General features: G+C 48.1%; 12 protein-coding genes across 12 annotated transcripts; 5 read left to right on the top strand and 7 right to left on the bottom strand.

The window, feature by feature from the left end:
* Nucleotides 1-41: 41 nt before the first annotated feature.
* BKA55DRAFT_642058 (aldehyde dehydrogenase) lies at nucleotides 42-1,955 on the top strand (the record flags this gene model as incomplete). The annotated part of the gene is made up of 3 exons (XM_046197145.1): nucleotides 42-470; nucleotides 519-887; nucleotides 944-1,955. Exons 1-3 carry the CDS (start codon nucleotides 346-348, stop codon nucleotides 1,953-1,955), a joined length of 1,506 nt encoding a protein of 501 aa, XP_046049892.1. The 5' UTR covers nucleotides 42-345.
* BKA55DRAFT_737425 (uncharacterized protein) lies at nucleotides 1,883-3,203 on the bottom strand. Its single transcript, XM_046201361.1, has 2 exons — nucleotides 2,829-3,203; nucleotides 1,883-2,778 (listed from the first exon to the last, which is right to left on the bottom strand). Exons 1-2 carry the CDS (start codon nucleotides 3,142-3,144, stop codon nucleotides 2,021-2,023), a joined length of 1,074 nt encoding a protein of 357 aa, XP_046049891.1. The 5' UTR covers nucleotides 3,145-3,203; the 3' UTR covers nucleotides 1,883-2,020.
* Nucleotides 3,204-3,306: 103 nt separating this feature from the next.
* BKA55DRAFT_566029 (uncharacterized protein) lies at nucleotides 3,307-5,326 on the bottom strand. The gene has a single exon (XM_046192575.1). It carries the CDS (start codon nucleotides 5,174-5,176, stop codon nucleotides 3,395-3,397), a length of 1,782 nt encoding a protein of 593 aa, XP_046049890.1. The 5' UTR covers nucleotides 5,177-5,326; the 3' UTR covers nucleotides 3,307-3,394.
* Nucleotides 5,327-5,745: 419 nt separating this feature from the next.
* BKA55DRAFT_642051 (CHAT domain-containing protein) lies at nucleotides 5,746-9,545 on the top strand. The gene is made up of 2 exons (XM_046197144.1): nucleotides 5,746-6,149; nucleotides 6,222-9,545. The coding sequence occupies exons 1-2, from the start codon at nucleotides 5,833-5,835 to the stop codon at nucleotides 9,487-9,489; spliced, it is 3,585 nt and encodes a 1,194-aa protein (XP_046049889.1). The 5' UTR covers nucleotides 5,746-5,832; the 3' UTR covers nucleotides 9,490-9,545.
* Nucleotides 9,546-9,673: 128 nt separating this feature from the next.
* BKA55DRAFT_510678 (uncharacterized protein) lies at nucleotides 9,674-10,638 on the bottom strand (the record flags this gene model as incomplete). The annotated part of the gene is made up of 2 exons (XM_046187633.1): nucleotides 9,674-10,294; nucleotides 10,345-10,638. 2 exons carry the CDS (start codon nucleotides 10,636-10,638, stop codon nucleotides 9,674-9,676), a joined length of 915 nt encoding a protein of 304 aa, XP_046049888.1.
* A 222-nt stretch (nucleotides 10,639-10,860) lies between these two features.
* BKA55DRAFT_566026 (fungal-specific transcription factor domain-containing protein) lies at nucleotides 10,861-13,213 on the top strand. Its single transcript, XM_046192574.1, has 4 exons — nucleotides 10,861-11,848; nucleotides 11,900-12,195; nucleotides 12,251-12,438; nucleotides 12,637-13,213. The coding sequence occupies exons 1-4, from the start codon at nucleotides 10,932-10,934 to the stop codon at nucleotides 13,078-13,080; spliced, it is 1,845 nt and encodes a 614-aa protein (XP_046049887.1). The 5' UTR covers nucleotides 10,861-10,931; the 3' UTR covers nucleotides 13,081-13,213.
* Nucleotides 13,214-13,780: 567 nt separating this feature from the next.
* On the top strand, nucleotides 13,781-14,857 carry BKA55DRAFT_510806 (uncharacterized protein; the record flags this gene model as incomplete). The annotated part of the gene is made up of 3 exons (XM_046187641.1): nucleotides 13,781-14,003; nucleotides 14,118-14,341; nucleotides 14,414-14,857. 3 exons carry the CDS (start codon nucleotides 13,781-13,783, stop codon nucleotides 14,855-14,857), a joined length of 891 nt encoding a protein of 296 aa, XP_046049886.1.
* A 763-nt stretch (nucleotides 14,858-15,620) lies between these two features.
* On the bottom strand, nucleotides 15,621-16,543 carry BKA55DRAFT_593315 (uncharacterized protein; the record flags this gene model as incomplete). Its single annotated transcript, XM_046195536.1, has 2 exons — nucleotides 15,621-16,183; nucleotides 16,249-16,543. The coding sequence occupies 2 exons, from the start codon at nucleotides 16,541-16,543 to the stop codon at nucleotides 15,621-15,623; spliced, it is 858 nt and encodes a 285-aa protein (XP_046049885.1).
* A 1,499-nt stretch (nucleotides 16,544-18,042) lies between these two features.
* BKA55DRAFT_613140 (major facilitator superfamily domain-containing protein) lies at nucleotides 18,043-19,737 on the bottom strand (the record flags this gene model as incomplete). Its single annotated transcript, XM_046196677.1, has 4 exons — nucleotides 18,043-19,143; nucleotides 19,189-19,303; nucleotides 19,357-19,538; nucleotides 19,593-19,737. The coding sequence occupies 4 exons, from the start codon at nucleotides 19,735-19,737 to the stop codon at nucleotides 18,059-18,061; spliced, it is 1,527 nt and encodes a 508-aa protein (XP_046049884.1). The 3' UTR covers nucleotides 18,043-18,058.
* A 215-nt stretch (nucleotides 19,738-19,952) lies between these two features.
* BKA55DRAFT_566018 (uncharacterized protein) lies at nucleotides 19,953-21,359 on the top strand. Its single transcript, XM_046192573.1, has one exon. The coding sequence runs from the start codon at nucleotides 20,197-20,199 to the stop codon at nucleotides 21,346-21,348; it is 1,152 nt and encodes a 383-aa protein (XP_046049883.1). The 5' UTR covers nucleotides 19,953-20,196; the 3' UTR covers nucleotides 21,349-21,359.
* BKA55DRAFT_566016 (uncharacterized protein) lies at nucleotides 21,360-22,359 on the bottom strand. The gene is made up of 2 exons (XM_046192572.1): nucleotides 22,121-22,359; nucleotides 21,360-22,048 (listed from the first exon to the last, which is right to left on the bottom strand). Exons 1-2 carry the CDS (start codon nucleotides 22,288-22,290, stop codon nucleotides 21,478-21,480), a joined length of 741 nt encoding a protein of 246 aa, XP_046049882.1. The 5' UTR covers nucleotides 22,291-22,359; the 3' UTR covers nucleotides 21,360-21,477.
* Nucleotides 22,360-23,936: 1,577 nt separating this feature from the next.
* Nucleotides 23,937-26,275, bottom strand: BKA55DRAFT_566015 (acyl-CoA dehydrogenase/oxidase). The gene has a single exon (XM_046192571.1). It carries the CDS (start codon nucleotides 26,122-26,124, stop codon nucleotides 24,028-24,030), a length of 2,097 nt encoding a protein of 698 aa, XP_046049881.1. The 5' UTR covers nucleotides 26,125-26,275; the 3' UTR covers nucleotides 23,937-24,027.
* Between the last annotated feature and the right edge of the window lie 139 nt (nucleotides 26,276-26,414).

Here is a 26,414-nt window from a genome sequence, read left to right as displayed (position 1 = left end):
ATCTACCGCTTGCAACTACAGTAGCCGAATGCATTTTCTTACCCCGATTCTGCTTAAATCGCTTGCAAAACGACTGCCCGATACGGAAGCGAGAAACCTCTCCTTATCGATCCAGGGTATCCCGCCCGGATATCCACACCGGCCCGGAGGACACTATACCGAAAATGGGCAACGTTTTTCACCTTTTTGGTCTGGGGAATCGGAACCCCACGTTGATAGCTTCCGCTGTTATACGGAAGCGATATCGAGTGACGTTGGTGAATGGGCACAGGTATACAAGGATAGCTTTTCCTCAGCTGATTTCCCCAGATATCTTCTGTAGAATCGAATCATCATACATCCACAATGAGTCTAGACGTTCAACTTACTGCCCCCAATGGGCGAACTTACAAGCAGCCTACTGGTCTGTTTATCAACAATGAATGGATTCCATCTTCCAATGGCAAGAAAATCACTTCAATAAACCCAACGTATGCTCACAAACCAACCTCAACGCGACCCAATACTAAGAATAATAGAAACGAGCAGGAAATCACATCCGTCTACGCCGCATCGGCCGAAGATGTCGACAGAGCCGTCCGCGCCGCTCGTCGCGCCCTTCGCAATCCCGCCTGGCGAGATCTCCCAGCTACAGAGCGCGGCAAGCTCATGAACCGGCTTGCCGAGCTCGTCGAAGAAAACAGAGATATTCTCGCCACGATTGAAACATGGGATAACGGAAAGCCTTACTCTGTTTCGTTCAATGAGGACATGACTGAGGTGGCCGAGACGTTAAGATACTATGCTGGCTTTGCGGATAAGGTGTTTGGACAGGTCATTGAGACCACTGGTGATAAGTTTGGATATACTATCCGTGAGCCTATTGGTGTCTGTGGACAGATCATTCCGTAAGTCTAGTTACTAGCGTGTATTTGAGAGGTATCTGTTATTAACGACTTGATAGATGGAACTATCCTCTTGCTATGGCAGCTTGGAAGCTCGGCCCTGCCCTCGCCTGCGGTAACGCTGTAGTCCTCAAGCCCGCCGAACAAACCCCCCTCTCAATTCTCTACTTCGCCAACCTAGTCGTCAAAGCCGGCTTTCCTCCCGGCGTCGTAAACATTGTCAACGGTCTCGGAACCGTCGCCGGTGCAGCCCTCGCTTCTCACATGGACGTTGATAAGATTGCCTTTACTGGCTCCACCCCAACAGCCAAGACCATCATGAAGATGGCTAGCAGTAATCTCAAGAACATCACTTTAGAGACCGGTGGCAAGAGCCCCCTTATCGTCTTCAATGACGCTGATGTAGATTTGGCTGCTTATTGGGCCCATGCTGGTATCATGTCGAACCAGGGTCAAATCTGCACTGCAACAAGTCGTATTCTCGTCCAAGAGGGTATCTACGATAAGTTCCTTGCTGCATTCAGAGCTCAAGTCAAGAACATCTCCAAGGTCGGCGACCCCTTTGACGAGAAGACCTTCCAAGGCCCTCAAGTCACAAAGGCCCAATACGACCGTATCCTTTCTTTCGTCGAAATCGGCAAGAAAGAAGGTGCCAAACTTGAACTCGGTGGCCAACCTTTCAAGAAGGTCGGCGATGGAAAGGGCTACTTCATCGAACCTACAGTCTTCACTGGAGTTTCCCCCAAGATGCGAGTTTTCCAGGAAGAAGTTTTCGGACCTTTTGTGGTGGTTAGCAAGTTTAGCTCTGAAGAAGATGCTATCAACCTAGCCAACGATACACAGTATGGTCTTGGAAGTGCCTTGTTTACTACCAACTTGACGAGGGCGCATCAAGTAGCCAAGAGGATTGAAGCTGGTATGGTTTGGATTAACTCTAGTAATGATAGTGACTGGAGGATTCCATTTGGAGGAGTGAAGCAGAGTGGTATTGGAAGGGAGTTGGGAGAGGCTGGTCTTGCGGCTTATTCGAATATCAAGGCTGTGCATGTTAACATTGCGGCGAAGTTGTAAGGTAGATGGATTGAGAAGACAGTCTATCTGTATCAAAAAGCTCATAGAAAAAGATAACTTGGCGATTATCCAGCCAACTTCTTGAAGACATCGGCTGGAACATCCCGACGTATACTCCAAATTGTGTCGTGGTCCGCTGCCTCGATGGTCTTCGTGTTGTACGTAATGACCTGTTCAACCTCGTCCCCCTTGAAACAACTGTCCAGCCATTTCGGACCATCAGTTCCCGGCGCTCCAATCATAGAGTCCTCTTCTGCGTAGTAGACATCTACGGTCAATTTCTTGCCAGCTCCCTTCAGTGCTTGTACCAACTTCGGCACCAGGTCATCGTAGTCAAGCCAGTCACCCCATCCTGACACGCCTTCAACCTTCTGCATCAAGAAAACCGATTCGTCACCTAATCCACGAATACTCTCTGCGTGCACAAGTTTGAACAAGAATGGTTCCAAGGATTCTTCGAAAAGAGCATCAGCCTTGGTCTCCTCAGCGCCACCTTCTACATTCTTCTTTTTGGACAACCCAAACATTTGGCTCATACCAGCTGATGTCGCGACAACCGGACCAAGAGTACCGTTGACGAAGCCGATAAACTTATCTGCTTGAGCTAGCATACTAGCGGGCAGGGATTGAGTAACAGACATTGACAGAAGATGTGAGTGAGATGGAAGGATCCAGGGAGCTCCGATGGCGAGATAGGGTCGCTCTGGGTGAAGAATCTCTGGATGATGAAAGAGCATGTCAAGAGCGTAGACGGTTCCTCCGCTGTGGCAAGCAAGAGATACGTGCTTGATTCCAAGGTGCTTAAGCAGAGCCAGAGTCATTTCTGAGAATGTTAGTTGTCTGTTGACTTCGTTCCAGTGAGTGTTGACTTACTTCGACACATGGCAGGTCTCTTCTCCAACTTGACCGGATCCGTCCCACCAAAACCCGGCCGGTCCATAACGACGATACGAACACGGTACTTCTTGGCTAGCTCATCTTTCGCACAGTGGAAAATTCTCGATGCACATAATGGCGCAAAGAAAAGTAGCACATTCTCATCAGCGGCGTTGTGATAGCCGTAGTCGGAGTATTTAACCTGGATACTGGCGTGATCATCCGATGGATCCGCTAGAAGCTGAAAGGTTTGGTTGAAGCGAGGGTCTTTGAGAAAGGCCTCAGGATCTTTGACCTCTGCTGCACTTGTCATTGCGAAGTAAATTTTTATACTCTGTCTTACTTGAATTGAGGGAAAAATGAAAGTCTCTTTGCAGGTTAAGAATAAGAATCAGTGAGCAGAGAAACGAGACGTGGACCAACACGTCACGTGTAACCTCGAAGACCTATCACAGGCTAAAATTGGCGGTGGATAAGAGGGGTAACAGCTGCATCAATTGATAACAATTTCTTCTGAACTGAGTTGAAGGATTGAAGGATTAGTCTGTAATCAACGCCCGTTCTCACATCATTTCTAACCATTTCAGCATATTCTGCCTCCCCGAATCTTCCAACTCTTGCTTCCAACGCTGCTTTGCTTTTCGGTTCAATAATCCCGCCGGAGATCCTTGACTTGCCAAAACATCAAGCATCTCAAGGTTACCCTGCTCCATAGCAATTCTCATCGCATTCCGAACATTCCTGCGCTTCCTATGCGCACCAGCCATAAATAAAAGTTCCACCATCTCCAAATTCCCTCTTTTGACCGCGATTGGCAGAGCTACATCTGCCGTCCTTTCGCCATTAATTATGTCATCAACAACATCAGACTCCTCATCCGTGAAATCCTCAATGCTTCGTGTTGGACCCAAGGTATAGCCCAAACCTACAAGTCTTCGAACGATGGGCAGACTATCGTCCAATACAGCGCGCTGAAGCCTTCTCACGCCCCAAGATGCCAAGGTGTCTGCCACAGAGGAGAAGCCCTTGGTCCACCAAACACCTTCATCTTCACTGTAACCCTCCAATATAGCACCGTAAGCCAAATTGAAAACCTCAAGATTTGTTGTCCACTGAAGTATTTTGCTCAGCTTCACACCAGAAGGCGATCTTGAGCAAGGATCGGTTCGTCCATACATCCAGATGCTTTCCGCAATTGACGGTGCGAGAAATTGGTATCTCGTGAGAGGCCGGCCCGACTCAATTGCGATGCGAAGAAACTCAATCTGCTCCGGAAGAGAGACTTCAGTGACTATGTCCTTCCTATACAGGTCAAGTTCGCGTTGGCTGTCGGAAACGCTCTTCAATAAGATGGTGATGCATTCCATCCTGTTCAACTTGACAGCAAGTTTAATTGGGTTTGCAAGTCTGATTAGAGACTTTCCGCATTTAGGCGGCCTGAAGCCACGTGTGTCAACTGTTAGACGGCCAGCCAGAGGAATACGTCTCTGAAACGGTTGCAATGCTCGACTTTCGTTTCCTGTCGTTGATAGTGGCTTTTGGTGGATGGGACAAGATATCAAATCCTCTTTGGAAAGGGTTTCTTCGAGAAGAGGAATATCGTTCAAGTAGACGGCCATTGCCGTTAGGGCGTCTCGAAAAACCCCACAAGACTCATCCAAGTGAAGCGCTGTCGCATCGAATTCCGGTGGCTCGTTCTTGATGTAGAAATCGGGATGAGAGTATATGTATGCGTGTTTGACCGCTACTTCACAAACTATCCGCACCATATCTTCTAACTCTATCTGCAAAGATGTCCGTTCTTGGCATTGGTAGATATGTTCTGCGACTTTCGCCAGCAGAACATGATCTCGAGTTGGTGGTTTCGACCTGATCCTGCCCAATGTCCTGGTTGTCAAGTACATGACCCAGAAATCGTCGCTCGGGACTACCGTTGAATCAGAGGAGAAGAGCTCTTCCTCAGAGCAGCTCTCATCCTCGGATAGCTCTCGATTGTCTTCTGAAGGTGATGGAGACAAGTGTATGTACAAATCGGGCGATTCGGACTCAGAGCCGGTATCATCGTCGTCGGATGCATCCTCTAGAAGAGGTGGATATGATGAACGGTGATCATATTCTACCGTGTGGTAGAATATGGTTTGTTCTCGTACAGGGTCCCAGTATCCCACATGGTTCAGCATGTCGGACTCGAGGATGGCCTCTATTGTCATAAGCTTGAAGTCTTTGCTTACACGACATAATTTCAGCATTTCGGCGAGAGAATGTGATACCGTGCATTGCTGGATGATATGAAGCCATATCTCTGTCGGGAAGAAGCTCGGTAGATATTCTTGATCCCTCATCATGCATTAGTTTCCTTTGGATCAATGTTGTTTGTATGTTAGATTGTCAAGTTGGTGCGGGGCGAAGAGCCATCGAAGATGAAAGCTGACAGTACATCTACTGCACAACCGTGGGGAAAGGGCCCACTAAGATGCAGGGCTTCTAAATGCAACCTATGAGTTCCGTTTTATTGTGTTTTTTGGCGTAATCTATGACGCCTTGTATCATGCTGTGTTGAAAAAACGCTATTATTGTGTTACTTTATATGTGGCTATGGTATTCCCTCTCTCTTGATGAGTTCCGCTTTCTACAAGGTGTTAAGAATGATGAGTATTCTTATAATAAGTTAGGATAATTGTAGGATAAACTTTGTACAGCTTATGGTAGACATCATGAGTTCTGATACCGCAGACTCTCAGGTAGATGCCTCATACTCTTACGCCTTTTTGTTTGTTATTTAGGATACACTTGTTTCGTCTTGGGTCTGGTGGCGTTCAATGCTGATGCTGATTTGTAGAGAACAACGCCAGGAGTAAGCGACGAAGCTGCATTGATGCCTGAGGGTCTCTTGCTTTTCCCTGATAAATCACAACAAATGTGCAGAATGTTATATCAGAGGTAGCAATTGTATCTTCTTATCAGTGTCTACACCAAAATTGCCAGTGCAAGTCCAGTCAGAATGGAATGCCTCAAGCTGAGTCCAGAATCCATTGCCTCTCTTCGCAGAATGAGTGAGGCTGATCTGCGTGCCTTCACGGAAAAGGCAAACTCATCCGACAGTGAGGGGGACCTGAAACTCCGTATCTATGCCAGCTACCTCGTGTTCGAGACGTTCAACTCAGACCATGCCTTAGAACAAGCCATTATTTGGATTGAAAGATGGATTTCTGTGTCGCATTCGGATAAACAGACTCTCGATGAGTGGTTCGCTATTCTCGCGACGCTTTTGGTGCTTCTACATTACTCCCAGCAACTAGCGAGACGCGTCGCACAGGGGTGAGTTACACCTCCTTGCCCTTTTACGAAACAAAATTGGAGCCTCCAGGTTGCTGACGTGGTGGCATATAGAGTCAGCCGTGACGCTATGCTCAGTGATGTTGATCTTCGGATGAGGCTCCTCAAGAACCAAGCAGCCAGATCAATGACGAACTTTGAACAGAAACACCACATGGAAGACTTAAATGTGGCCATCGCTATTGTGGAACACTTGATACCGATGGTAGAACTACACAAGTCGTCAAGATTGCAGAACAACCTCGCTGTTATGCTTCATAAGCGGTATCAGAAGGCGGAAGCGATAGAGGATCTAAGCGGAGCTATTGACGCGATGAAAACCGCTATCGGTTTGACGCCCGACGAGAGCCCGGATCTCGCTAACCACCTCAACAATCTTGGACTCTGGCTCAGTGCTCGACATGAAAGGACAGACATGATTGAAGACCTAGATTTTGCCGTTGAAGCCGCAAAGAGAGCCGTGAAAGTGACCCCTGAGGGTCACCATCACTATGCTGGATATCTGAATAATCTTGCCAACAGGCATGGTAAGCGGTTCCAGCGAACAGGCGCAGTAGATGACATCAACTGTGCGATCGAGGCGGCATCAAAAGCGGTGAAGTCTACATCACGTGGAGACCCCGGCTTCTTGAGCAACCTGGGTGCATGGCTTTGTGCCCGGTTTGAAACGTCGGGAGAATTGAGGGATCTGGATCGTTCCGTTGATGCAGCACGTCGTGCAGTAGATATCACCTGCCAGAAGCACCCTGATCGCTCTACGTTCTTGAGTATCCTAGGGGCCAGCCTCAGCAGGAGATTCGAGAGAAATGATTCATTGAAGGATCTAAACGAAGCGATGGAATTTTTCGCCCAGGCTCTGGAAGCAACTCCTCGCATTACACCAGATTTTGCATCCACCTTGAACAACTTGGGGATCTGTTACGGCATGCGATTTGAAAGGACAGGCTCAATTGCAGATTTGGACCATGCCATTGAGAGAACGCATGAATCAGCAGCTAGCACTCCTCACAACCATCCACAACTAGCCAACCGGCTGAACAGTCTTGGGAATCAACTGAGGGCCCGGTTTCAGAGCACAGGGGCGATACAAGATTTGGAACACGCTATTGACGCTGCAGAGAAAACCGTCAAGATCGCGACGAAGACTCACCCTCATTATCCTACGTATGTGAGTAGCTTGGCAAATAAGCTAAGCTCGCGTTTCGAAAGGACAGGCGCAGTACAAGATCTTGATCGTGCTATCGAGCTCATTGATGAAGCCATACAAGCTCCTTCGTCGTCTCATGATAGCCTCGCCGCCTACTACAATAATCTTGGATCATCGCATCGCACACGCTATGAGAAACTGGGAAGAGAAAGTGATATTGTTCGAGCTATCGAAGCCAGCAAAAAGGCGGTTGATTTGACAGCTCAAGATCATCCTGATGTCTCCTCCTACCTTAATACTCTCGGCAATGCGTTTGGTAGCCGCTTCAACAAGACAGATTCCTTGGATGATCTGGATCTCTGTATCGAAAGTATCACTGAGGGAGTGAAAGCGATGCCCCGAGATCATCCTCATCGTTCAGTCATGATAAATAATCTGGGCAACTGGCTTGAGAAGCGATTTGAGATGACCAAAGACGCAAGTGATCGCGACAGTCAGATCTACTGGTATCTCCAAGCATGGAACTCAAAAAAAGCTCTTCCCTCTCAACGAATACGTGCAGCTGGCTCTGCTGGCTATGTATACATATTGAGAAGAGAGTGGGGGAAAGCCAGTACCTTGCTGCGTGATGCGGTGTCGCTTCTCCCGAAAGTGAGCCCACGGTTTCTGGCACATACAGATAGGCAGAGCCTGCTCTCGAGTCTGTCTGGCTTAACATCTATGGCTGCCGCCGCTGCTATCAGTGCCAAAAAAGGGCCTTATGATGCTCTCCGCCTCTTGGAGCTGGGAAGAGGTTTAATCTCAGGTTTCGTTATGGATATTCGCACAGATGTCTCGGAGCTTGAACTCGAGTACCCGGATTTGGCGAAGGAGTTTGATCGTCTTCGAGATGAAATGGGCCAGCTCCAAAGCGGTATTGATATATCGACAAGAGAGGACGACTTGGCAACTTGGCAGCGGAAGCAAGAAAGATTTCGGAAAGCAGATGGAGAATTCGATGTCATTCTTGATGAGGTCCGAGGAAAATCAGGATTTGAGACCTTTCTTCTACCGCCAGCTGAAGCAGAACTGATGGCAGCAGCTACTCCGGATCCGATCATCGTTATTAATGTTAGCTTCTACAGATGTGATGCTTTCATCATCGAAAGTACAGGGATCAGAACGATTGAGTTACCTGATTTGTCGCAAAGCAAGCTCCGCGCATGGGCGAGTTTCCCATCAGCCAGATCTGAGTTAGCATCTCGGCTAGAATGGCTCTGGGATGCTCTGTGTCGTCCATGTTTGAATGCACTCGATCTTAAGTCTCCAATACTAGATGAAAATTGGTCGCATATATGGTGGATTCCAACTGATGCTCTCAGTTGTATACCAATCCATGCTGCCGGATGCTACGATCAAGGTTCCACGGAGACAGTTTTGGACAGGACTATGTCGTCATATGCTTTGACAATAAAGTCCTTGCTTCATGGGCGGAAGAGAAATCTTACTTCTGTGGGGGTGCCAGCTAGACAAGCTGCCCTACTCGTTGCCATGCGTAACACGCCAGGAAGCACCACGCTGCGATATGCTGATGATGAGGTCCAAATGTTGAAGAAGATGTGCCCAACACTCGACCTCGAATCAGCTACGCCAAAGCCACTTAAGGGAGATGTTCTTGCTTCCCTGGAAACGTGCAATGTATTCCATTTTGCCGGCCATGGCCGCTTAGACCCCGTGGAGCCCTCAAAGAGCTGTCTGTGCCTCGAAGACTGGGAGAATAGCCCTCTCACGGTCCAGGACATCCGGGACAAAAATCTAGAAAGTACTCAACCATTTCTGGCATATCTCTCCGCTTGCTCAACTGGAACAATCATGGAGTCAAAACTGTCAGACGAAGGGATTCATCTAGTTGGTGCATTTCATTTAACGGGGTTTCGACATGTCATTGCAACACTTTGGGAGGTGTCAGACAAACACTGCGTTGATGTAGCTGAAGCATTTTACCAAACTCTACGAGATGAGGGGATGACCGATTTGGCTGTGCGCAGGGGTCTGCATCGAGCGCTGAGAAAGTTGAGAGATGAGGGACGATTTAAGAGCGAGCAAGTCAGAGATATCACGGCGGTGGGCCCGGAAGAAGATCAAAAAGACCTCGGGAATACGTATTGGATGCCTTACGTTCATTTTGGATGCTAGTTATTTAGTTCATGTTGGGGCGAACCTCCAAGTTCAGCAGTGAGAGAGGGGTTTCATTTTCGAAATGTTTTGGATTATTTAGCACTGACTAACAAGTTCCTCACTTCCTTCTACTCAATAACGCGACGAAATCATTAGTAAAGACAGTAATGCACTAACTATACAGGCAATTCCAATCTCCAATCTAGGCCTCGGGATGCTCTTTGAGCCACTGCTCCAGGCTCGTTGGTTTGACCTTGCTGGCCCATCTTTCATTATCAACAGGATCAATAACTGTCTTGCCATTCAAAATTACCATCCCGTAAGCCAAGTCGATATATTTGTTCGCGTCCAAAGCATTAATGTTCGCTCTGGCCTGTTGCAACATCGCTTGAAGTTCAGCCTTGCCGCCAAAGCACTGTTTCTTAATCTCATAGCCACGCACTTTGCCATAAATATTAGCCAACTCCGGCATGGTGCAGTGAGATGACTCGACGTAGTAAATACCACGCTTAATGATATCTGGATCATTTATAGCGACCAGTGTATATTTAACCAAGTCATCAAGGGTAGTAAAGGACATCTTTTCTTCGCCGGTACCGAAATATGCAACACTTCGTGTCTCGGTGTTGATCATACTGGGTCGACCTGCGTGCTTGATATGAACGAGCATATAGTCTAAAATGGCACCTGTGAAACCATAGATTGGCTTCAAGCTGCATGAGAGTTCGGCAAGGCGCTTAAAGGCGATATAAGCATCGTACGTCTCGTGATCGCCGAGTTCGAGCTTAGTCCAATCAAAGTTCCAAGAAGCGGCGTGGAAAACCTTGAACAGCCCATTAGTGTTGATACAATGTTTGTTGGTGCGGGGCTTACCTTGACACCTGCTTTCTCAGCTTCCAGCAAGAGGGCCAGTTGACCTGCTCCAATAATTTTGGGCACTGGAGGCAGAGCTGCGATAACGACATCGACTCCCTTGACAGCTTTCGCAAGGTAAGATTTATCAAGGAAGTCTGGACAGGCAACGAAACTCTCGAGTTTTGATCTGATATCGGTATTGAGCTTATCAGGGTTCCTGCTCAACCCGCGGACTTGATAGCCTTCTTCCAGTGCATAGCGAGCAAGGGTCTGGCCGACCATGCCGGTGATGCCTGCAATTAGAATGAGCATGATGAATCGATGGATAATGATGCTAGAGGTTGTTTAAATGGATAGGATGGTGCTTCCAACTTCTGGCAGACTGGGTCCTTTTATAGTTCGTCATTGTTACCGAAATCCTGGAATGTCCACAATTTGCGGGTGAACTATTCCTTGATCGGAGTTGGAGTTACGGGCTTACGGGCTTACGCCACTTGGCCAAGGGCTTGTGCCGTAAGCATGCAGCTGCCGTGACATTCTCCTCATCCAGAATTCAAGATTCCGTTCTCCGTCATATTCCAACTCCGAGATATCTTCACAAAACCATGATTTCAAAAGCGTGTGAACCATGCCGCAGGCGGAAGATCAAGTGCGACGGCGCAACTGTCTGCAGCGGATGTCGGTGTAAGCCCGCCATGTGTACTTATCGGGTCAAAGCACGCAACAGAGCTCGCAAAACGAACAAAGATGTACCGACAGAGATATCCAGTTCCGAAACTACCGAGGATTCACATAGTGATAGTGTATACCCGGCTGCAATCACAGCTTCTAACCATGGGACCGACGCTAGGAGCAATGAACAGCTTGTCTACGGCCCGACGTCGACTTTTGCATTTCTGCAGACTTTACACGATGAGCTGATACATAGGCGGAATCCTGCTTCCAGAGATAAAGCTCAAAGTTTAGATGCTTTTACTAAACGAGATATCTTCTTTGGTCTGCCATCAAGAGTCGACCCACTCTCACTTCCGTCGCAACAGCGAATGGAAGACATTCTTCCGAAGCCTATCGCCATAGAGTTTCTACAAGCTTTCTACAAATACTCTTCCCATGCTTTACCGTTTATAACCACTGATGAAACTCGGGTGTCGTTGGATAGCCTCTACAACGCTGGAGCAAACGATGCATCAACGTCACAAGACAAAGCTCTACTGCTGATGATATTCGCCATCGGCGCACTCAGTACCTCTGAAACCGATACCGCAGAGACCCTCTTGATACACGCTAAGCGTGAGGTTGCCCTCTTTGATGATGTCGCAACATTGCCAATGGTTCAGTTCTTTCTCTTGATGTCGGATTATCACCTCAACATGGGCCGCCCCAATGCTGCATACTTGCAAGTCTGTTCGGCTTGCACCAGAGCCATAGCAATGGGTCTTCATAGCAGAACTAAGGATGATGTAATTGGGGAGGACTTGCAGCTGCGCTTGACTACCTTCTGGGCATTGTATTTCCAGCAAACGTGAGTATCACTGTACTATTCCACTTATATGAGGGCTGACTTCAACGACAGGTGGATCTGCTTTATCGTTGGAAGAAAAGGCATCTTCAAAAGATCCGATATCTCCTGCCAGTACCCAGATGATCAGCCCATGCTGGTCGATCTTTGCAATTTGGCAGCTATCCAGGAAGAGGCAACCTCGTGTCCAAGCGGGCAAAAATACTGCACACTATCACAGATGTACGATCAAACCCAAAGCCTTCACATGAGAAGTTGGGACGTCTGTGGAGGTCTGTGGTTTGGACCTAGTCACCTTCGATGCCAAAGCCCAGGGGCAAATAAGATGGCACAGCTTTTAGTATGCAACGGTAAGCTCATTCGATCCTGCTAAGCAGATGAGGGGTCTTTCCACTAATTGCTTAGTCTATTACCACTTCATCCATACCATCTATCGACCATTTCTCATTGCTGAATCAGCTCTTACAGCTGCCGGTCAGGTGGAACGAGCCAATGCGATTTGGCTTCGACAAGCGTGTAGAAATGCCACAGACGCCGCAGAAGACTCCATTGTACTCACCCGCGAAATCTTCAAAACTTTAGATAGCAAAGGAGTAAGTGTAGCTTGGATTGGGAATAGCCGCGTCTAGAAGGTGGTAGCGTCAAGAAAGTTGGAACCCCTACCCAACGATCAAGATAACCTTCAACGCAAAAGGCACTACACACCAATCTCTGCACCACTACATATCTTGAAGTTTCTTTTACCTACTTTTAATTCAACAAGGTACCAATGCTAATCGGTCCGATGCTAGATGAGACGATACAATGCCTTCTTTCTTGAAACAAGTTGCGCCATCCTTCTATACGCATCAATGGGCCATCCATCAAAACATCCACATCATCGGGACATCGTCGGACTCGCTATAGAGTGCCTTGAGTTAATGGTGGATGATGACCCTGTCAGAAATGCAATACTGCACATACAGAAGATTATAGATGCTGTCGAAGGTTATATATATGGTCCGTTTGGTCGTGGAATGGATGATCCATCCTCGCATGTAGCTATTGACCAGCGTCAGACCTCCGATCAAGCCCAGGCTAGGCCCGGATTATTGCCCTTGGGCAACACCATGGGCTTTTCCACCAGTTCCATATCTGGTAGCGCGGATTACATGCTTGCAAGTTTCTTGGATCTTCTCCCCTTGGATCCTTCATTTGTGTTGACGGCCGACGATGGGGCTGATCTGGCGGAATAGATCTGGTATCGAGATATTAACAAGACTTTCTAGACTAGCATTGAATCTAAATTGCGCACTGCGTCTGAATCACCTGGTGACCAAGTCTAATTCTCGATGCCTTGCTCAAGCCCTTTTCCCAATCATATTGCGAGATTGGCTGCCTTTGGTCTACATTTTACCTTTGTGTGTCGGAATCTGGCCCCAGTTGCTTTATGATGGAAAGTTTGGGACAATATCGACGAATTAAATTATGGTAGAAGCGAACCTTATTCTTTTACACGTCACGGCTGCCTGAAGCAAGTTATCTAATGGGCCCTAACTTACCTTTTGCCTCAGCGTTCTGACAGGCATACCAGTTATTTTCGAAGCATGATCGTTCGCGGTGACTTAAATGCCAACCTAACTTGGCTCCGCGCCGCGTATATGACCTTCAAGAGCCTATAAGAACACTCCGCGCCTCAGTTCAAGCTGTTTTGCCCTTCCACCCATGTTTTGAAATCAGTCACAGTAAGCTTGAGTCGCTGCGAAGATTCACGACTCTTCGAGATGGCGGACCTACGTGTCCAGGAACATATAATTCGCTCACCCCTCTCCCGACGCAATTCGCTGCAGAACTCAATACGTGGTCTAAAGGCAAACCCCCTCATTGCCCTTCGAGTGTATATATAGCCGCAATATCCCCTTCCATCTTAGACCAAACATCAACCAAATTCCCGGGATGCTTGACAAGATGAACACCGCCCTACACCAAAGTTTCCAGCCTCGTACTTTCGAGTGGCTGGCCGACAACTCAACACAGCTTACAACATTCGACTGTTTCTATTACATACGACCAGTCCAAAAGGAGATCATCACCATCCTCGCCATCTTTGGCAGTGCGAGCTTTCTCGGCTGGGCCCTCAGCGCATCCTTCTTCTTTCACACCTACTGCCTTCGACGCAGTAAAATACACCGCTTCAACCACCCTTCCCCCAACGGCGCGGATGCATGGGCTCTAGTAACAGGTGCCTCTGATGGAATTGGATATGAGATTATACGCGAGCTCGCAAAGAAAGGGTTCAACGTTGTACTTCATGGCCGGGTCGAACAAGATCTACTAACCGCCATGATGCGGATGCACGAGGAGTTTCCTGATCGAAACTTTAAAATCCTCGTCGCAGATCCAACTGTCCTTGGAAGTGCGGATTTCTGGTACCGCAAAAGCTACGGGGACTGGAAGCTGGAACGTAAACTTGACCTAGACGCTATTAAGACTGAGCTATCCAAGCTTAACTTGACAGTCTTGGTCAACTGTGCAGATGGGGCAGTCAAGGATACTGACCTTGAATCAATTCTTGAAGAAAATGAAAAGTCTATTCTTGAGAACATCAATGTTGACGCACTCTATCCAATACAACTCTTTCGCACTCTACTTCCAACCCTAATTGGCAACTCCCCGTCTCTCCTAATGAACATCACTTCCCTAATCGACAAAGGCCTTCCACTCAAAATCGCAACTTCAGCAAGTCGGTCATTCCTTTCCAGAATGACCGAATCCTCCGCCCTGGAAATGAAACTCGAGGGGTATGATGTCGAAGCCTTATGTGTAAGGGTGTCAAGGAATATGGGTCAAACCGACAGCAATCTTGCTAAGGCTGTGATCGCAAGAGTTGGTAGTCGTCGGAGTGTAGTTGTCGCTCATTGGTATCAGTTCCTCTACAAAGGTCTGGTCGATTTGTTGCCTGGATGGCTATGGGACTGGTGTATCATACACTACATTCGCGGGAAGAGAGACCTTGAACTCAAGGGAAGCTAACATTTCCTTTTCCTCTCTATCCCCTTCCTACTTCTATCTACTCTTCAATAACAGTTGCGTGTGTTATGCCCGCATAACTGTCTTCCCCACGCAGAAGTTCTTCCTTGCTACTAACTCCGTCCCTTCCCCCCAACTTTCCCCTCAGATATTATAGTGATGTCCCCTGAAGCTCTCCTAGGTGGTCACTGATCTGGCTAAAGTTTATCTGATCAAGCAGCCATATGGAGTTGACACGTAGGAGGTAGGAGCAAACTCTCTTTCTTCGTCATGATTTCTTTTTATTTTGCCCCTGTTTTGTTTTTTTCTGTCCCTTGTCATTAAGCACCTGAACGAAACTCTAGAATCGCACGCGATAATGAACCGGCTCAATCAAAACAAGCGTTTTATTGCTAGTAAAATGTTAATGGCCAAAATAGGTAACTATTAAGGCACCGCAGAATAATGCTTGCCTGTGGAGATCGTTGCAGTTGATGAAATTTCTGAAACCGCTGGTTGCTCAGACAAAGCGGATGAAGATGCGTAAGCCTTGACGGCAATTGGCGAAAACTTGCTGATTATGCGCTGTCATGCATACGCAAAATGCATGATCGAGCCCTGAAAATCAGTAAGGTTATGCACGGTCCACCACTGTATTTTCGCTGACACTGATTGTGGGTTTGGTAATCGTATTGAGATCGTGGCTCGTTGGTAAGTACATAAGAAAAGACCTCGTCTATGACAATCCATATAAAAAACTGCAAGCAAAAATCCTCCCGCTCATGATCTAGGCGTGAGACTTTCTGCGGGTATCATCGTCAACAGCAGAAGGAGTCTTGGGTCCAAAGCTAAACATATCCAAGAACGAGCTCCGCCTCTCCCCCGTCGCACCCTGGTCCAACGACTCCCGTCTGCTCCCCGCAGGCGACGCCTTCTTGGCCCCTCCCCAAAAGTCCATGATGGAGCTCCTCCTCTGCTCGAGGGGTTTGGGCGGAGTGCAGACCATGATCTGCAGCTCCAGGTTCTCGATGTCGTTGTCCGTCTCGACCTTTGTGCGGCCGCAGTTGGAGAAGCTGGTGCCAGAGTAGAAGACGTAGCCGCTGAAGGGGCTGGCTAGGGCTGCTACCACGGCGCCCTTCTGACGCGCTACCTGCAGGGTTTGCTTGGAGAGCGTCTTGGCGTACCCTTGGCGCTTGTGGTGGGGATGCGTGATGACGGCATGGAGGAACATAACTTGGTCGTAGCGGGCGAGGTACGTCTGCTGAGTCTGCGTGATGCCTGATTGCAGTGCGGCAATTCTCTTTGCCGTCTTACTCTCGCCGTCACTGGTGTCGTTTGACAGACCAAACACTGCAAAAATAAGGTTAGCGAAATTCGTATCACTAAAGCGAGCAAAAAAGTGGGTGTTCACTCACCTCGCTGAATCTGTTCAGTGACGCCCTTTCCATCGTCTTCGTTCTGGTGAAGGGACTGGATAATTGCAAGGGAGACAGGGTCGTGAGTCTTGGGAGCATCGACTACGTAGCAATGCCAATTTTTGCTGTTGTCATCAATGATCCTCTTCAGGACCGTCTCGACATGATTTGAGGCGGCTTCTGAACGGCCTGCTGAGGGGTAGCAGTACAGCCAGACAGAATCATTTGACAGCCCGCTGAGGATGATCTCCTTCAACGCGGGGATGTCTTGTTGAGTAGCAATACGGACGCCCATATCTGGTAAGTGAATCAATACAAGAATAATAAGAGTAGTTGTTGAGTTCAAGTTCGGTTGGAATGTAGAAACACCAAAGTAAAGGCAGGGCTTGAGGATCAGCCAGCTTTCATAGTCGGTATAAATTTTTCACCCGCCGCCCGGCAGTAAAAAAAAAGCCCCAAAACCAGAAGTGGGCTTCTGAGGGTAGAGCCACGCAACGTCACACGCAAAGTGTATTTTGATCATGAGCCGATGCCAAGCCAAGCAACATGAGATCATAGCGGTGTCTGTCCAGGCCAAGTATTGGCCATCTAACTCGACGAGGCGCTGGCGGCCTCTCGTGCTCCCCACAGCGATCGACTCATAGCGTATAGTGCGCCAAGTCTGGCAATTCCGCCTTAGCCGTGTCATTTAAAGATTTTAAGCTTAATCGACAAGGTTAAACAACGTCTGATGGTCATGTTTTGAAGACCATCGTATGAATGAGAATGTTGGTATCAGGTATAAATATGAGATGATGTCTCTTGGTATTGAAGAAAACAAGCAAATGGTTATCGAGATTTGAGCGCCGAGATACAGGGATCTTTTGTGATCTGATGAGTCGATGGATTTTCGGAAAGAATGCAACCTACGACACTCGGCATGCAGTACAACCAGTGCCTGGTTTTGCTCTTATCGTACAGCGCCTTTATCGCTCGTCAGCGTTCGACATGTCAGCAGTAAAATTAATACCGGGAACAGCCGAGGCATTAACGTGCGCTGCAACGCTCACTACTGAGAAGAGTTCAGATCATCTCTCGTTCGAGGCAAGGCCCAACCATCATGTCATAGTTAGTAATACTTGTTTCACCAGATGTGACGTTTTAAGACTCAATTCTGAAGCATGTGCGACAACAAACATGATCTATTCGTCAACATTTCGGCACTCGCAACTGGAGCTTTCCTCGCGAAAGCCTTTGAACTCTTGATATGCACCCCGCAACAACATTGCGGGGAGAAATAGCTAAGCACGGCACTTCCCATCCCCAGATCAAGAGACAGATACCCGATAACAACTATTTCTTAGCCTTATCTCAACTTGTGGGGGTTCGGTCTTATTTAAGAAGTTGAATGATAGAGCAGGCACCGTGATTGGTTCGTGATAGCTACGAGGTCTAGGCATGACGGAGGTTGAACCACTTGGGGCAATGGTAAGGCGGGCACCTGAGCTGACACGATATCCGACTCAGAACCAACGAGCCGCAAAACAACATACTGCCATCTGATTATGGGGACATCAAGCGATGTTGTAAGGCCAATCCGTAGGCTCCGGGGAATTACTCATTGCGCTTCAATCAGCCCATTGTTAGCAGAAGGGAGCGTCGCAGCTCTCTTGGCAGCGTCACGAGTCAATCGAACCACTCTCCACATGGAGCTTCGTCACGCAATCGAGTTTCGGACATAATAGTTACCGATTACTATCATATCAGAATTATATCGAATGTCTCTCTCCATTTACTACGGATGTTTCATACTCACCCAAGGTCAGCCCATTTACAACGTAAAAATATACTCAGTTCCGCACTGCCACTTCTCAGCAAGCAGCCTTGTTTCACTGCCACTCAAAGTACCCTCGTGCTGAATATCATGCTCTCTCGCCTTCTCCAGCTTCTTGTTTCTCCAAGTAAGGAAGAATCTCAGAACTGTCGCCATAGCAATGCAAAGACCACTAAACGCTACGTTTGCGACGTTTGCTTGCCAATATCGCGGGCCTTGAGAGGAAGGGTAAAAGTATGATGCGTAAATGGACGCCAGGTTAGACCCAGCGTTGACCACGGCGTATGAGATAGCGCGCTTTGTCGACGGACGTGGCAAAGACGAAGATACCCAAGACAAGATGCAACCAAAGGATCCGTAGACTGACATCATCATGAATGTCGAGATGTATCGGGCAGCCGTATTGAGAGTAACAGCTGAGATGATGAACCCAATACTGCAGAATACCTGCGGCCAAACAACATGTAGCCATCGCTCGTTAACACGATCGCTATGCCAAGAGTTCGTAATACCCAGCGCTGCAGCAAACACATACGGCGGCGCAGAGAGCAGAAGAGTAATAGTCGAGCTATAACCAAGAGTCTTGACAATAGTAGGGAAGAAGTTGGTGAAAGCTGCGGCTGTGTTGAGACCAAGCTGCATGATCCAGATCATGTAGAGTGCAGGATCAGTGAAGGCCATTTTAGCACCCTCCCAAGCTGATACATCGGCTCGGTCATCTTCTTTGCTGGCGTCTTCGGCCATACGAAGGACTGCAATGCGGCGTTCTTCATCGCTAAGCCAGGCTGTTGTTGCTGGGTAGTCTGGGACGATGAAGTATGTAACGATGGCTGCAGGATAAGTGGTACAGCCTTCGATGATGACTAGACGGTTGTTAGTCGAGGTATATAAGATTAGAGAGGGGGACATACAGAGCCACCTCCAGTTGGCTAAACCAGCCTTACCATCCATTCCAGCCATGATGGCACTTCCGAGAAGACCACCAAATGCACCAGCCATCTGACCAGCTGCATAAAGAACCGAGATACGAACTGCCAGTTCTTTCTTCGTGTACCATGAACTAAACAAAAACAGAGCACCAGCTACTCCAGTCAGTTAAATCAGCAGCATCAAAACGACTAACTTACGAAAGAACGGTGCCTCCACGAAACCAAGGATAAATCTCAACGCAATCATCCCATGATAGCTCTGAACAGCACCCGTACAAGCACTAACAGTAGCCCAACAGACCATTATGCAAGGCTACCAATATGAATTAGCATAATGTATCACAAACACTTGACTCAGCAACATACTAAAAAGATCGACGGTCGCATCTTGTTCAGAATCATGTTAGTGGGTACCTGAGTCAGGATGTAACCCACGAAAAAGATGCTAATGACGGTGTTGTATTGCTCGGCCACAAGACCGGTATCTTTCTCGAAGTTACCGAGACGGGCGGTGGCAATGTTATTGCGGTCGAGATAGTTGAGGATATCTTTGATAGCAAGGTATTAGTCCTGCTGATGCGATAAAGGCAGTGAGAACTTACATAGAAGCATCATTAGAGGCATCATTCGCTTGTCAATTCTTCGAACAAGAGCTTTTTCTTTGATGGCGCGGTTCTCAATGTCGGCTGTTTCTCCGCCGAGAGTCTCCAAATGGAGTTCCTCGCCCGTTTCTTTGACATCAGCCATGATGACAGACCAATCCGTTAACAAATTGATGACAAAATTTTGTTTACCATCAAGGAAATCGAGAGTCCTCTCCCAGTGTATTTATTAACACTATCAACCTGCCCAGACTAAGCATCGCATTTCTTGCCGAGATTTCTACGACTAGAACCTGGGGTACGGGGGAATAGTCTGGGGAAACCAAGGCAAGCGGGGAAATGAACCTTGCAACGTAACCACATAAATCATGTAGATCTTCAACTTGCACCAATCCAAGAACATTCCGAGCCGTTATCCGATGAGTGAGATGCACTAGGAGGGACGTTTGTTGTGTGTAGCCGAGCCGAGGAGATGGACGAGTTGTATTGGTGATGGTCATGTAGTAATGGTGATATCCGACCTGCATGGGAGGAGATACTGGGAAGTGAGATGCGGGGGATCTGGAGAGCTCGGAACGAAGATCGGTGTTGATTCCCCAGATTAATGATTGCGTTCTTGTGTTGGTATCATTTATATGCCTGGTTTGACAAAAGGACTAGAAGAATCTCCCAAGCACCATATGCCAACCTTCTTCGTTGTCTCCCCCATCTCATCATGCCTTCAGCCGAGAAGCCTATAATCATCCATATCGGGGACCCAATAAAGTACAACCATGACCTCTACAAACAACTCGAATCAAAATTCACCATCATCCGCCCTTCAGCAGAAGAACGCCAACGCGAACCCTTCCTTGAAGCTCTTCGCCAAAAGAAATGGGGTGACTTCCAAGCTGTAATGCGACCATTCTGGATCACAGGCGGGGAAATGGGACGCTGGGACAAAGAGCTCATTCCCCTCTTGCCCAAGTCCATGAAGGTTTATGCATCAGCTGGTGCTGGGTATGACTGGGCTGATGTTGACATCATGGCCGAAAACGGTATCCTTTATTGTAATGGAGCAGCTGCTTCTTCAGAGGCGGTTGCTGATATGGCACTTTATCATATCATTTCGGTGTTCAGAAATATGCAGTGGAGTAACATGGCTGCGAGGGGCAGTGAAGAGGAGTTTCTAGATGCACATGCTCATACGCAACTTACAGCTTTTAATCCTCGCGGGCATACACTGGGAATCGTTGGTCTTGGAAACATTGGTTATCAGATCGCTCACAAGACTTATAAGGCTCTCGGCATGCGCATTGCATATTACGATCCCTTGCCCAAATCGCCAGAGCAAGAAGCAGCTATCGAAGCAACGAATTACCCCAAGCTGGAAGACATGCTCGCCACCGCCGATTGCATCGTCATAGCTGCCCCAGGAGCGGGCGGGAAGAAGATCCTCGGCCGTGAAGAGATTGCCAAAATGAAGAAAGGGTCACGACTTGTTAACGTTGCGCGCGGGAGTTTGGTAGACGAAGAAGCTGTGGCTGACGCTATGGATTCTGGACATTTGTTTGCAGTGGGCTTGGACGTTTTCGAGGATGAACCAAGACCGAATCCGAGGTTGCAAATTATGAGGAATGCTACTTTGACGTGTCATACTGCTGGTGGTGCACTTGATACGTCGATTGGGTTTGAGAGGTTGGCTATGGAGAATGTTATGGCTGTGTTGGAGGGGAGGGATGCTGTCACGCCAGTGAACAAGCACCTATTCAAGTAGACTGAATAAGGAGTGCTATTTTCATAATGGCTTTATTTCACATGGGAGGAATCTCTGTCGGAGAGCTATCGAGAGCTACCAACTGTTTCATGCAGTTAAGGCCAAAGTAAACTACAACTGTCCCCCCGCTTAGTCCTTTTTCTCCATCCATGGAACACAAGCCTCGTAAATAGCCTTGAAACCAGGATACGCAGCACAACGCTGGAAGATTCCTTCATCAATAGTCCTCGCCGATTGAAGTGAAGCAGCAATGAAGAAGTCAGTGTAACTCGGCTTCTCACCAAGCAAAAATGGCCCTTTGTCCTTGTTTGTCAACATCAAACCACTCAGCTCGGTCATCTTATCCGCAACTCCGTCCCAAGTCTTCTTCTCCTTCTCGGGGTCTATCAAATCTTCTAGCTTACACCCCATTCGAGCTTCATTTTTGGCTCGAAAATACTCTTGAGATCGTGGTGAGAGAATGAGGTTCTCGAGTGGCGTGACGGAGATGCGAAATGCAGGACCGACGGCGCCGCGGGCTTTGGTCTCAATCTCGCGACCAAGGTCGGAGGACAGAGGGAGAGGAGGGTCGGGATAGTTTGATTCAAGAAACTCGGCGATGGCGGGTGAGTCCATGATGTACTTGCCGGTCGGGACATGGTGGATTGTTGGGACTGTGTAAAGAGGGGAGCCTGAGCTGGAATCATGGGAGTCCAGGCCTCTGGTTTCCGTTAGTCAGCTCATCATACCAAGCGAAGTAAGGAGCAAATTCATCAAGAGATCGATAACTCACAGCTTCTTTAGCGTTGGCTCAATATCAGGGAACTCAACGAAGATGGTCTTGTAAGGAATGCCCTTGTAGTTGAGCATCAAGCGGATCTTCCAAACGACGGGCGAGAAGCATGTGTTCTTGATACAGGCGAGGTCATACAAGATAATCTCGGGCTTCTTTTCGTCGGCCATGTTGCTGAGTTTATTTCTGAAAACGTTACAGTGTTGTGCTCAATGAGTGAGAAGGAAATTGAAGGATGATGTTGCATAAAAGATGTTGGGGGATAGTTGCCTGGAGCTCACTCGTGCTATAATTAGTAACATTCTTTGCTGATAAATGTGGTAACACGCCCAAACGAACCAGTCAAAGTTGTTGTCTGATTTCGAGCTAGCCGGTTCTAGGCTCCACAGAGAACAGCTCATGAGATACGTTAATCGATGAGGAAGTCTGTGAACAGTTCTATGATGCTCGGGCGAGATATATATAAATCCATCTAGATAAAAGTTGCAATCAATGGAATAATGTTACAGAAAGAAACAGGAGTCCTAGTACAAATCTCGGTGCACCCAGACCTTAGTTCATCCAACGGTCAAGCCACTTGATAATCGCATCAGGGTGACGCTGAAAGTGCAAGTATCCATCCCATCTTCTAGTCGTGCCTTTATTCCAGAAATTGTCTTTATTCCTAGCAGGAATTGCATCAAATGCATCTTGAACATCCTGCCAATGAGTAGCAATATCATTACGAACTTGGGACATGTACGTAGGGATGTTGGCTTTTCTAGTCCAAGGAATAGGGAGCATTCTTCAAGGTGAAGAGAGGTGCGCTAGTAGGCCATATCATGAGGTTCCTTGAGATAGTCAAGGTCGATACCAGCAGCTTACAGGGTTACCGTACTACTCATGTTGGCAGATATTGACTGGGGAAATACAATGGGGCGGATGTCTTTGAGCTCTTCCGGATGTTTGCCTATTGCGAAATGTGTAGCACTTCCTCCATGAATAATCTTATAGTCGGAGATGAAGCTGACCTCGATGTTGTTACCTAATGGGGCAGTCAACGTACTCCACGGTACAATATGTGATTGGAGACCGGCCCTATTGAACAGGCGAGGACTGTTCATGATAATGGTCTTGTCTGATCCATTACATGGGGGCAATCATCCTTCGAGGGGTGCGCCGTCCTCCGATGGGAACGTGAGGGCTTCGGACTCAAGGTTCAGTTCGTCACGACGATGGTATAGCGGTGCTTCAGATTATCAGGACAGATTCGAAAGCCATCGGCGATTTCTTCAAGAACCTCCATGATCTCTGGCTCGCCATAATACGGGGAGTGTTGCTCTGAGCTGTAAGATGTTAGCACAGAGGCTTGGGAAACAGATACAAGGATCCCGAGACTCACCTTGCACCAGCGACAACAGTGCTATAACAGCTATATCGTGTCCTCATCACCTGTGTTAGCAGCCTAAAGTTTAACCTTATGGCTAGCAATCATCTATGTCGCCGTAGCAGCTAGAAAGAAAATGCTTCGACACATCGTAAATACAGACAATATTAATAGAACAAGAGTGTCAAGAGTTTTTGACATGTCTTGAAAAGTCGAAGACGGTGCAAAGACTTGAACAGCATTTCTACAAACCCTGAGCTCCAGTATAGCAGATACAACGTGCGCTCCATTGGTCGATATACCACGGACGTGATGAGGCTCAGCCCCGTGGATAACAAGCTGGCATCTCCTCGTACTTTTTCTACGGATATGTCCACAGGTATCATCACCGGGGCGAAATCTCACCCAGCTCAGACACGATCTTCACATGCTAAAAGGGATCAATAGTAAGCATAAGCAGGCTAATATTTCTCTATCTATAAACAGTGATACAAAAGACTAGGTGACAGTATTCTAAAGTACAGGTATCATGCGCTCTCTCTTACAACTTCGCCTTAGGACCACTGCCATTCTTACGGAACAACACATCTGACTCAGGATAAGGATCAAACACAATGTCGTTAACAGGGTTGACCTCCGAAGCGCGATGGAACAAGTCCTCGTAAACCTTGCCGTCATAGCGTCCAAGGGCACTGTCAAGTTGCCAATCGGGGAATGACCAGGCATCGACAAGTCTAACAGCGTGCGGTCGGATCTCGTCGAGGAGAGAGAGAGTTCGCTTTGTGCGAGCGAGTTGGATTTGACGAACGGTTGTAGCGGCGCTGGTGAAGAATTCGGAGGCGGAGCTCTGGAGATTATGTAGAGCGAAGAGCTCGAAGAGCTTGTGCATGATGGCGAGCGTGTTGGGGTCGAGGGACTTCTTGGTAGCTTCGTCTTGGAGAGCTTCGTGGAAGTTCTTGACGACTTGGTACTGGGCGTACGCAGTAGAGAGACGCCAGAAATCGATGAGCAGGCTGTTCCATGATTGCCTCTCCTCATCTCGGTGCTTCAGAGCCTCAAAGGTCAAGAACGAGACACGCCATGCGAAAGCATCAACAAGGTCTTGGTCGCTGTCAAGAACGTCGAAAGCAGCACCGATGTCCTGTCGGCGAATGAACTCCTTGAAGATACGAGAGATACCGTTGTCAGGTGCCTTGCCAGCGAGAACAGCGCGTGCAGACTTAAGGAGGTATCGTGCAACTTGTTGGGTAAGCATGTAGTTGTCACCCTCCCATGTGACAGTAGGAAGATAATCAGCGTACCAGCTGCCAATACCGGAGAAAGCGGAGTAGCCGTGACCACCACAAGCGCGACGGCAGACTTCTAGACCCTCAGCAGCAGTGGTGGAAGCAAAAGCCTTGAGGGAGCAGGAAATGGCGTGAAGATCAGCAAGGTGATCACTGCCAGGGCTGAGCTCCTCAGGGCCAGGCTTACGCTTGGCGTCGCCTGCATCACGGCGCTGAGCCATGCGCTTCTGGTTCGCATTGTAAAGGTTGATCATAGCGCGGCCAGTGAAGAAAAGGGCGTATGAAGAAGCGAGGAGGGGCAGAAGACGGTGCTGAACCATTGTGTAGTTGAGAACCTGGTTCTCACCAGTCTCACTGGCATCAGCATCGCGGTCCTGAAACTGTCGGCGAACAGCGCAGTAGCGTGTAGCGATGGTGACACCACGAGCAAGAACGGATCCAGATTGGAAGACGATGGATGATCGGATGAAAGTCAAAGTTCCGTAAATGAGAGCTGGGTTCGACGGACGAATGTACTTTCCGGTCTCCGGGTCAACGCCAGAGAAGCGGTTTAGCATGTTGACGTGGGGAATCTTGACGTGGTTGAAGAGCAAGAATCCGTTATCCATGGTGTTATAACCGAACTTGGGGCCGATATCACCAACGTGGATATCAGGAAGAGGCTCATGGGTCTTCATGTCGCGAATAGGAACGACAAAAGGATGAGGACCGTAGGGCTTGCCGTTCAGGATAAGCTGCGCAACGACAACAGCGTGGTTGGCAGCCTTGCCCAGAGAACCAATCCACCACTTTGAAGCTGTGAGATGAGGCGAGTGAATAGTGAAGGTCTTGTCCTCAGGGTTCCAAGTCGCAGTAGTCTCCAGACCACGAACATTAGAACCATGACCCAATTCAGTCTGAGCATAGCATCCAATGATCTCATAGTTTCTCGCCCTCTCGAGGAAAAGCTTATGCTGCGCCGGTGTACCCTGCTCCTCTAGTGTCTTCAAAAACATAGAAGCATGGAGGCCGTAAGGCGTAGGCTCGCTGATAAGCTCATTGGCAGCATAATGCTCCTCCTCGTTCCAGTTATGCTTAACAGATAACCGTCTCAAAGCCTTTGCTCTAGCAAGCGCAGCTTCAAGTCTATCTGTTCGTCCCCTGAAGTAATTCTGCTCCTTGTCAAAAACAGGATCAGCCTGAAGAATCTTGAGAATCCTATCATTGCGCTCAAGAACTTCTTTTGTGAAGAGGAAATCTGCCAATTGGTCGACGTTGATGTCAGAGTTGGCGCGTTCTTGGGCGAGAAGCTCTGAGCCTTGGGGGCCGGAGGGCTTGAGGGCCTTGACCCAGTCTGGATTTGGCGGAGGCATTGTTGGAGAGGTTTGTGGATGTGTTTACCCCGGATTTGTTGAGAGGGAGAGAAAGGTTGATGATGGAATGTTTAGATTAAGGGGAGTTTGAACTTTATGGGGCGTCGCTCGGTCCAAGCGATGTCGGAAATCGATGAGGCTAAGACTTGGATACCTCGGCTCTTTTAAAAAGTGGATCATGACGACGACGCTATTAGAGGGTGCCTCGGTAGTTCGGTCGCTTGTAAATGGTGAAAGAAATCATGATAACGTGCAATATTGAACTTTCGTGGTATTAAGCACGTATGATC

This window comes from Fusarium redolens (assembly GCF_020744475.1).
Source record: "Fusarium redolens strain MPI-CAGE-AT-0023 chromosome Unknown BKA55scaffold_7, whole genome shotgun sequence".
NCBI lineage: Eukaryota > Fungi > Ascomycota > Sordariomycetes > Hypocreales > Nectriaceae > Fusarium > Fusarium redolens.
The sequence above is the reverse complement of the archived record's forward strand: the minus strand, read 5'-3'. Positions and strand labels throughout refer to the sequence as shown.